A 9,850-nucleotide genomic window follows, 5' to 3' on the forward strand; every position below is an offset into this window, starting at 1 on the left:
CGATGGAATCCATGGTACAGCGAGGTCACATGGTCAGGTGGCACCTACACCTAAAAGGCGTCTACATCATTTTCCCCGCTGTACCAAGGCTTCATTTCGGTTCCACTTCTGTTCTCTCCCATGTGAGGTCATGTCCTTACATACCACTCGACGGATAATCTGCTCTCTCGGACAACCCTTGGACCTCGTCACGTCTGGTCCATCTTTTGACTCACCAGTTGAACCAAAATCCCAGTAAGACTGAGTTGCTAATGATACAATACCCGTGTCAAGACCTTGTGTTCGAATGTGATCACATCAAATTAATCCCAATCAGTCATGCAGTTATTTCCATCCACATGGGCCACTCAAGTGCTTGTTCATCCTCCCTGTGTTCTTCAACATCAACACTTTTACTGTGTCCCCTTCACTCGCTTCCTGCATCAAATTTAATATACTGTACTGATGCTTACGTACTAGGGACAGGAATCACTGGAGACCAGCAAAAACAGTACAATCACGATAGCGAGGTGCTGATTTGTGATTCTGTATTTTATGAGTATAAATATTCAGTTTTTTCAATTTTGTTACAATTCTAAACAAACTTTGCAAATCGATCGCTTCTACCAAAGGATGCTGTGCTGCCTGCCAATGTGTGAATAGTTTACTGTAGGATTATGGAGGACATGTACATTGTATTTTGATTTTGTAGTCACCATGGCGATACATGAATTGCAACAAGGTCTGTGCTCAGCGTTTTATTTGTCTTTCGGCTATTCCCTTTCAGGGGTCGCCTCTCTCACTACAGTACATCCATAAATCTCCTCCTTGGTCTTCTTCTAGAACTCCTGCCTGGCAGTTCCAACCTCAGCATCCTTCTACCGATACACAGTATATTGATAATCTCTCCTCTGAAAATGTCCAATCCACCTTAATCTGACCTCTCTGACTTTATCTCCAAAACATCTAACATGGGTTGTCCCTCTGATTAACTCATTCTTGATCCTGTCCATCCTTGTCATTCCCAAGGAGAACCTCAACATCTTCAGCTCTGCAAACTCCAACTCTGCCTCCTGTCTTTTCTTCAGCCCCTGTAGTGCATCGCTGGTCTCACTGGTCTGTTCTCACCCACCTGACTGGACTCACCATCCCTCAAGCGTCCCTGTCCTGGTACCCAGGTGGTGGAACGGACTCCCCCTGGCTGTCTGAACAGCTGAGTCTCTGCACTTCTGTACTTCTTCACCTTCTCACTGCCTTTTTTTCTTTCATCTCCACGAATAAGGTTTTCTTTATTTTTAATTCTCAGACCCTGACCCAGTTAACTAGCAGGAGGATAAGCTTTGATAGAGACTACAAAGCATTTCTGTAAGTCGCTCCGGATAAACCCTTTTGATAAATGTATTGTAAAAGTCTAGAACGTTGCCTACACAAGTATGTGGACATGATCTACTGTGTTCAAATAAATTTATAATAAGATTTCATTATATTGCCAATACAGTACCTGCGCAGACCTGAGTGTGTTCACATTAATCACTGTACAGCAGGGTTAATTGAACTCTATAGCTTACACCCCGGTTATTCAGAAGTAGTTGATGCAGCACATCCTATTACTGGATTTTGCATTTAATATTTTCATTTTTTATTTATTTTATTTAATGAAGAAACAAGATACTAAGTCAAGGTCAAAAAATCGTAATGAGCGCGCAGAACGTACAGTAGGCTATTTCATGACACGTTTAACTTTACAATGTTTTGTTGTTGAATTAATAAACCAGTGTCAGTGTTTTGGATTAAATGATGTGCTCTCCTGGAAAGAAAACATGACTTTTATCATTTTAAAAAGTTTATCATTTTATGAATTTATAGAAGCCTTCTCTTCCAATGTCCACTATGTAAAAAAAAAAAAACTTTAATGATTGTAAATTCCTGCCTAGTCCAAGATCCTGTACCTCTGCACATACACACAATCTGTCACTGTGACACTTTAAATATTCTTAACACACAGAAAGAGAGAGAGAGAGAGAGAGAGAGAGAGAGAGAGAGTCCTATCCTATTCTGCTTCTAAGAGTCTGAAAACAAGCTTCCCTTAGCTGAGCTACACACATGGGCTGATGTAATAGAGTGTGTATCATTAGTTAGTCCATTTCAGAGATCATCAGCAAGGTGCCTGCATGGTGTATACACACACACACACACACACACACACAAACGTACACAGAGTCACGGTCCATAAGAGGAAAAGACAAACCAAAAACACAACAGAAAATGCAACAAGAGCAAATTCCCACATCATGGTGAGCTCAAACCCGACTGAGGATCGCAGTTCTTACTGTATGTAAAGTCACTCGTTATTACAGGGAGCAGTAACTCTTTATCCTCAATAATCTGGTTTCCTGAAGCCATTATTTCAGTGTTGCGTCGTTAAATAAAACTCGTCTCAAATAAATTCATACAGCGGCGTCCAAAACTCTGGCAGTGACAACGCTGTTCAATATAACTGACACTATTCCTTATCAAAGGTCGAACACGCTACCAATCAATAATCAATTAATCATTACTAATTAATAATAGGAAATTTTTTCTCCATTGAGGTTTTACTCACAGCAGTTTTATCTGCACAGTCAAATAACGTGACACGAATAAATGAAGCACAAATAGTTTTTTTTTTTAAATAAAGGTGGTCTAAAATACTGCTCTTATCTGTCTGTCTTTATTATAAAAAAAACAAGGTCGCTAAAAATTCATTCATTCGCCCTCTTATTTTGTACAAGTTAATAACATACGAGAGCTACAGAGCAATATGATGTAAAACAAACTAAAATATTATCACTTATTAACCATTTAAATTCTTAATGGTAATGAAGTGATTAATGATTAATTGTTAACATCCATTAGAGTTTTTTAAATGATAAAACGTTTATTTTTTAATTTAAATAAAAGAAAATATCAGATTTGTTTAACCCTAGGATGCACGAGTGATATGACCCTACACTCTTCCATAAATGGGTCATTTTTGACCCACCTATAAAAAGTCAATGTGTTTTATGCTATTTTTTCATTTTGGTTGTGAATAATGAATTGTAACATAGTTTGTATTACATTTTAACCACACAAAAATTATTTCATGTTTGAAATTGTATTATTTTTCACTTTATTACAGATTTTGAACATTTTGATAATTAAAAAACGAATATTATACAGAACAGCAATAGAACAATGTCAACATTCATTATGTGTATGTGTGTAAATGTCTGGTCATTGACAGTTCCTCACTCTTTTCTATTCTCTTGCAGGTAAGTCTCTGTGTTTGCTAAAGCGTTTGATGTGATAGTCCCTGTTTTGCCTTATTGTCTCCTCACTGCACGCAGTTGTGACAGACTACCTGTTTCTGGCTGTGATCATTGCACACCTCACACAGCTTCCCACACCTATTGCTGACTTTGCGATCTTTGTTACTTGGGCAGATCGGACACCTCGTTCTCTTCAGTTGGCCTTGTCTGCTTTTTTCCTTCCCTGGGTTGTGGGTTTTGTTACTCCACACCTTTCTATTGCTTTAATGATCGGGGTTTGCAGTTGTGGGCAGCCTTCCAGTCGACTCCTCATGTGTGGTGTGACAAGCTCCTTTGAGAGCTCTTTTAGGAAGAGTTGTCGTGCATTGGTGATACCTCTGTTGAATTCAGGGTACTGAGTCGTGAAAAAGGTATAGGCATTTAGGGTGGCGGTGTCAAGGATGTTGTACCACAGCACCATGGGCCACCTCTGTGTTTGTCGCTTGCAGGTGTAGGTGCCAACCATTTGGTCCATGGTGTCAACACCTCCTTTGGTCTTCACCATTTCTGTTTTTTTCTTTCTGGTGTTTTCATCCACCATTTTATTGTGGTGCATCGTGCTCAGGAGGACAACAGCCATTCCTTTCTTTCTGACGTAGCTGGCCATAGTAATGCTGCCATTGAATCCAAACTCCTGGAGTTTGGATTCAATGGATTCCTTTGAAGGCTTCCTGGACTTGGAAGCCTTCATCAGAGAAGGGATATCTGGCTTGTTCTGCCGTAGAGTCCCCACAATAGTGAGATCCATTTCCAGGAGATGCTGCGCAAGAGGCACACTGGTGAAAAAATTATCTGTGGTGATGTTGCGACCTGTGTTTCTAAATCTACTGCACAACTGCCGGACAATGTTCTTCTCCAGATTCTTCTGAACTTCTTCCCCTGGTTGTCTCCCTGTGTAAACCATCTATACAACCATTGAGGGAGCCTAAAAATTGTAGAGCGAACTTAAATTTAGGGTTAGGGGTGTGTAGACAATTCAAGTGTACGTGCTATTACTAATTTCATGTGTGCCATTGTTACATTTAGAATGTAATAATTGTTATTGTCAGATTGTTAGATGACGCTGATGGTTGTATGCAATACTGTACATTTCACTACATGTTGTACATGTATAACTATGTATGTGACAATAAACTTTGACTTGACTTGACTTGAGGTTCCCATGAAATTGTATGGGAAATGCATGTGGGTCATTTTTGACCCACTTATGGAAACTTGGGGTAGTAATACAAATATTATAATTTCTTAAAAAGTATAAGAGGTAACTTAAACATTTTAATGGAATGATATCAAAAACATGTTATTTAAGGAATACCTGGAATATGAAAAGATAACAACTTTTCATTACAAAGATATTGCAAGAAAATGACCTCTCCGGGTCATTTTTGACCCACTTGTGCATCCTAGGGTTAATCTAGTAAATCTAATTTGTTAAAAAAGATTACACTGGAACCTCGGATTGCGAGTAACACGTAAAAAGATTTTTAATAAATTTTGACTTGAAAAACGAACAAGTCTTGGTTTACGAGTACCGAGTATCATGTCCCACGTATGCGCTTCTTTTTTCACGTGATCACAACTGAGCCAATGGTTTTTCTCTCTCTTGTGCTGCGGAATTGTGTGTAATCGTCTCCCCTGCTGGGTCTTAATTTGGGTCTCTCTTACTGGTATAATCAACATCTGCGCATGTGTGTACTGTTTACTATAAAACTGTGACCACGTGTGTGTGTGTGTGTGTGTGTGTGTGTGTGTAAAACATATTTTATTTTGTGTCTGTATGTGTGTGTGTACAGCGTGTGTGTAAAGCAAAAGCAAATCTCATTAGAGAGGTTAAAGATCTTTGTGTCTGTGTGTGCGCACACACACACACACACAGATACACACACACAGACCCTTCCTCCTTTCGCCTTCACAGACACACACACACACACACTCTCTTTCTCTCTGCTCTACACAGAAACACTGCTCTGTTGAGATTCTTTTCAAAGGTGAAGTGCAGATTAATTTGTTTTATTTTTACTATACAGCAGTGATTCCGTTAGTGTGTCACTCAATCGAGTGTCATTAGAGAGATTTCTTGTTTATTTTAAGTGTTTTGGAATACGAGCCCGCTTCTGCAACGAATTATGCTCATAATCCAAGGTTCCACTGTATCACAAGAAATGAGATATTAGAGGAAACCAGATGTACTAGTATCTTTTTTTCTAAAATCTGACCTAAATCATATTCCTTTTTGACAAAATCGTGTTGCCATAGTAACTGACCATCATCTTTATTTACGTCAGGATTGTTGAAATAAAACTGGTTCAGTCAGCATTTATGGTGCTTTTGATTTTACTGTCGTATTTTTTTTATTTATTCATTTATTTGCTTAATTAATTCACCTATATGCTTCTAACGTACTAATTTATTCCGGGTTTTGTTATCGTGTTTTACATCCACTGGACACACACACACACACACACGGCCTGTAGTAGTATAACCCGAATTAATTAACACATTGTGTTTCTTTAATGATGTTGTTCATTAGATCACACCATTTGGAGCTCTGTGACAGAATAACCCTCCTGAACGCACATCATCTCCGTCCTTGAACCGCGTTCGTGTCCAGCAGTTTGACTCTGAGGTGTGTAAGCTAATAAAATTTAAATAGTCTCGCTAGCATAACACGCCGACGGCGCGTGGGTCCCGGTCTGGGCGACTTATTTATCTTCGGCGGGGTCTATTAGATCTTTTCCTTTTCGAAAGAACGATTTCTCTCCATCCTCAGATTCACTTATGCTCTCTAATCTCCTCGGTCATTATGGGGTTTATGGCTGCGCATTAAACACCCTGCACCTAAACTAGAGGCAACTTTCTGGCGTGAAAAAACCCACAGAGCAGATCAATGGGAGGGCCGCGTTAAACTGACACGCTCTCGTATCTATTACAGACTGATCATCGGTCTTCATCAAAGAGAGAGAGAGAGAGAGAGAGAGAGAAGATTCGTGTGTGATGGAGTGGCTACCGGAAAGACCCTCACTTTCGTTTTTTAATTTGTTTTTACATATCATTTTAAAATAATATCTAAGAGACAGATTGAATTTGGTTTTTACTCACCAGACTGAAACCCTCACCATTTTTCTTCCACACACTGCATTGATCATTTTAAGCAAACAGTTTGATTTAGTCTCATCTGACCAGAGAACATGCCTCCACACTGCTGCTGAGCGCTTCAGCAAACTTAAAGTCTTTTCTTCACGCCAGCATTGGAACCTTAGCAATATATACTGTAGGACTCTCCTAATGATGGGTGCACATACTTTCTGCCCATGACGCCTTTTCATTTCACTGTTGTTGTTGGTTTTTTTGGGTTCATTTAGGATGCCTGTGTGGTCCCAATTTTGTTATTTGATTATTTGCATCATCACCTTTGTGATCCCCGTAAGCTGTTAGCATAAATCGCTTTTATGCAGGACACTGAATCAAATTTTTGCTAATCTGATCTGCATCACAAGTGAAGGTGGTTTGAAATTAGATTGTGATTGGACTTCCAAATCTTTGTCCATTAAGTCACTCACAACCTGACATGGAAGTCCACACGATCACGTGATCACGTGGGTATGGATCCTTGGTTGAAAAAAACTGTGAGACGATACAAGTAAATACAATAAATGCATTATTTAAATAAATAATAATGATTTTGTAGGTATGTAGTTAAGTTTTCCAAGTAGACTTTATGGACCAATGTATTTGTCCAAGCCTGTTAATAGTTAAATTCAGGTGTTTTACTCAATCAGGGCCTCTTACCCCCAGGGAAGGGCGAACTTATTGCTTCAGCATATCAAGACATCTTGGACAATGCTATAATGTTTGTGTCCACAGTTTGGGGAAGGCCCTTTTCTATTCCAACACAACCGAGCCTTTGTTTCTTTTGAATTGTGAAATAGTTTTACAAATACAAATCACTAAAGAGCGAATGTTTTTGAGTTACAAGCTGCATTCATTAAAACACATTTAAACACAAAATAAATAACTTATTGAACACAAATTCTGTATCAGGGTCATACCACAGACCCACTGCCACGGAAACACGGCCTAAATACACACGCAAAGGTCCCAGCACGCACTCACACAACAGTCACATATACTCCTGCTTCAATAAAAATGATCTAAACACTCTTTTCAGTTAAAGCTGATCGGATCAGTTGAATACTATGGACAGGAAGCAGCGGGGACGGCAAGATACGATATTATTATGAAACCTAAACGCTGATTCAATTTGTATTGCGTTTCTCTAAGTATCACGATTTTATAAATATCACTCTCTCACTCCTTATCTATACGCTTCATCCCATATACAGGGTCATGGGGGACCTAAAGCCAATCCTAGGAGACTTAGCGCATGAGGTGCACACACATACTTATTCAATTTAGGAACGCCAGTTTACCTAATCTGCATGTCTTTAGACTGTGGGAGGTAAACCGAAGCTCCTGGAGGAAACCACCAAATCCACACACACACACGAGGTGGGAATTGAACCCGGATGCTGGAGGTGCAAGGCGACAGTACTAACCACTACGCCATCACGCCGCCTTGCTTCTACCACATACGGCACAAATCTGCATGTGAAGATGTGAACAGTTTATGGCGCCACCAGTAGGATTATACAAGAACGTCACCATTTTACTTTCAACTCAAAAGCAAAAAATACAGAATTGTCAGGGGTTTCATTTTGTGTGTGTTTGTGGCGATATGTAGCAATAGCATCACGAGTTCGACAGGGGCACAGAACATTAAAGAAATTTCATAACCTGCTGTGAAATTCCATCATCATAATCATCATCTGTGTCCGATGTAGTGCAGTGTGTAATTAACAACAACAACAGCAACATGTGGTATATTTAACTGGATAGTGTTTTTAGGGCTTTTAGTTTTAGTTTGCTTTCAATTGAATGAGGATCTGGCAACCCTATTAAAGCAACAGCATGGAAAGGTGATTTACAAAACAGTTTTTTAATAGTTCTTAATATATATAGTATGTTATATGTTATCATTTTCACACACTAATGCCAATTGGCATAATCTGCATGTTTTTGGACTGTGGGTGGAAACTGGAGTACCCACAGGAAACCCACCAAGCACAGGAAGAACATGTAAACTCCACACACACACACACACACACCCGACAAGGGAATCGAACCCAGGACCTGGACATGCAAGGCGACAGTGCTAACCAAGCAACTTTGCCACTATATTATATTATATTATATTATATTATAGTGTAGTGTAGTGTAGTACAGTTGGTCATACTAGACTTTGGTTTGCTTTATGTTAATATAAATGTGTACAGGAAAAGAAAACCTTGTATAAATATTTTAATACTAAATTTATTGCTGTAGGTTATATATCGATATGGTAATATATTTTAATAATATGATAAAATGATTAATATTATATTAATATAATGTACATCCAATACAATTTTTCTATTCCTGAAGTGTGTTTACATTTTTTTTGGCTGACTCATAGTGCATGTCTCTGTGTGTTATATTATATTATATTATATTATAATGTATTTTATTATATTATATTAAATTGTATTTTATTATATTATGTTATATTATATTATATTATAATGTATTTTATTATATTATATTATAATGTATTTTATTATATTATATTAAATTGTATTATATTATATTATATTATATTATATTATATTATATTATTATATTGTTGGTCATACTGGACTTTGTTGTTGTTTTTTTGGCCTTTGTTAAAACTCTTACAATAAAGATGGTTATTTATTTATATATATATTTGGTAATTTTTTTCTGTAAAGACTTTCTGCTCTGATGTCTAACTTTGGTATAATATCACTAACCGGTCAGTTGAGTAAGTTACTGATGAGATGTTGGACAGATGGACAGTGAGCAGAGGCAGAGACTCACCACTGAGTTCTTCATGGTTGATTTGACAGTAAAACCCTCCGTCTTCAGTTTGGGTTTCACTCTGTCAAAACTTCTCATGTTTGCACACGGCGACACGGAGCACAGCGCCAGGATGAAACCTTTAGAATAACTACAATTATAATAAATCACAGGCTTTCTAATCACTTTCTCTCCCCTGAACACTAGAACGCCGCGCAGAGTCCTGTTTGCGTTGCTAAGGACACACAGCCGTTGCTATGCAACAGTCACAATAGAGCGACGGCACCTGCACCGGAACCGGAAGTGGGCGGTGATTGCGCGCATCCACTTTCCATCTGATCAGGTCGCCGTTCTGGCTCTTTCAGTTCCGGGTCAAAATGATACTTAAAGATTTTAATAACTTAATTATTTTATATTACTGGTGATATCATTCACGAACAAAACTAAACTAAAAGTAACTGATATATTAGATTATAAGTATAATATTAAGATATTAATATATTAAAATAAGTAATGTAATTAGTTTACACATATATAAACAAATATAGAAAAGTTGCATTTTGTATTATTATTGTATTCAGTTTATGTCGCACCTCAAAGAATCACAATATATTTGTAATAATTTTTAA

General features: G+C 38.0%; 1 protein-coding gene across 1 annotated transcript in view; it reads right to left on the bottom strand.

Annotated features, from left to right (window-relative positions):
- Positions 1-9,469, bottom strand: part of pacrg (PARK2 co-regulated) — a 129,766-nt gene extending 120,297 nt beyond the window's left edge. Inside the window, exon 1 of the mRNA XM_053509372.1 lies at positions 9,243-9,469. Coding sequence (XP_053365347.1) covers positions 9,243-9,320 — 78 coding nt within the window. The 5' untranslated portion in view covers positions 9,321-9,469. The remainder of the gene's footprint in view (positions 1-9,242) is intronic.
- Between the last annotated feature and the right edge of the window lie 381 nt (positions 9,470-9,850).

This window comes from Clarias gariepinus, chromosome 13, assembly GCF_024256425.1.
Source record: "Clarias gariepinus isolate MV-2021 ecotype Netherlands chromosome 13, CGAR_prim_01v2, whole genome shotgun sequence".
NCBI lineage: Eukaryota > Metazoa > Chordata > Actinopteri > Siluriformes > Clariidae > Clarias > Clarias gariepinus.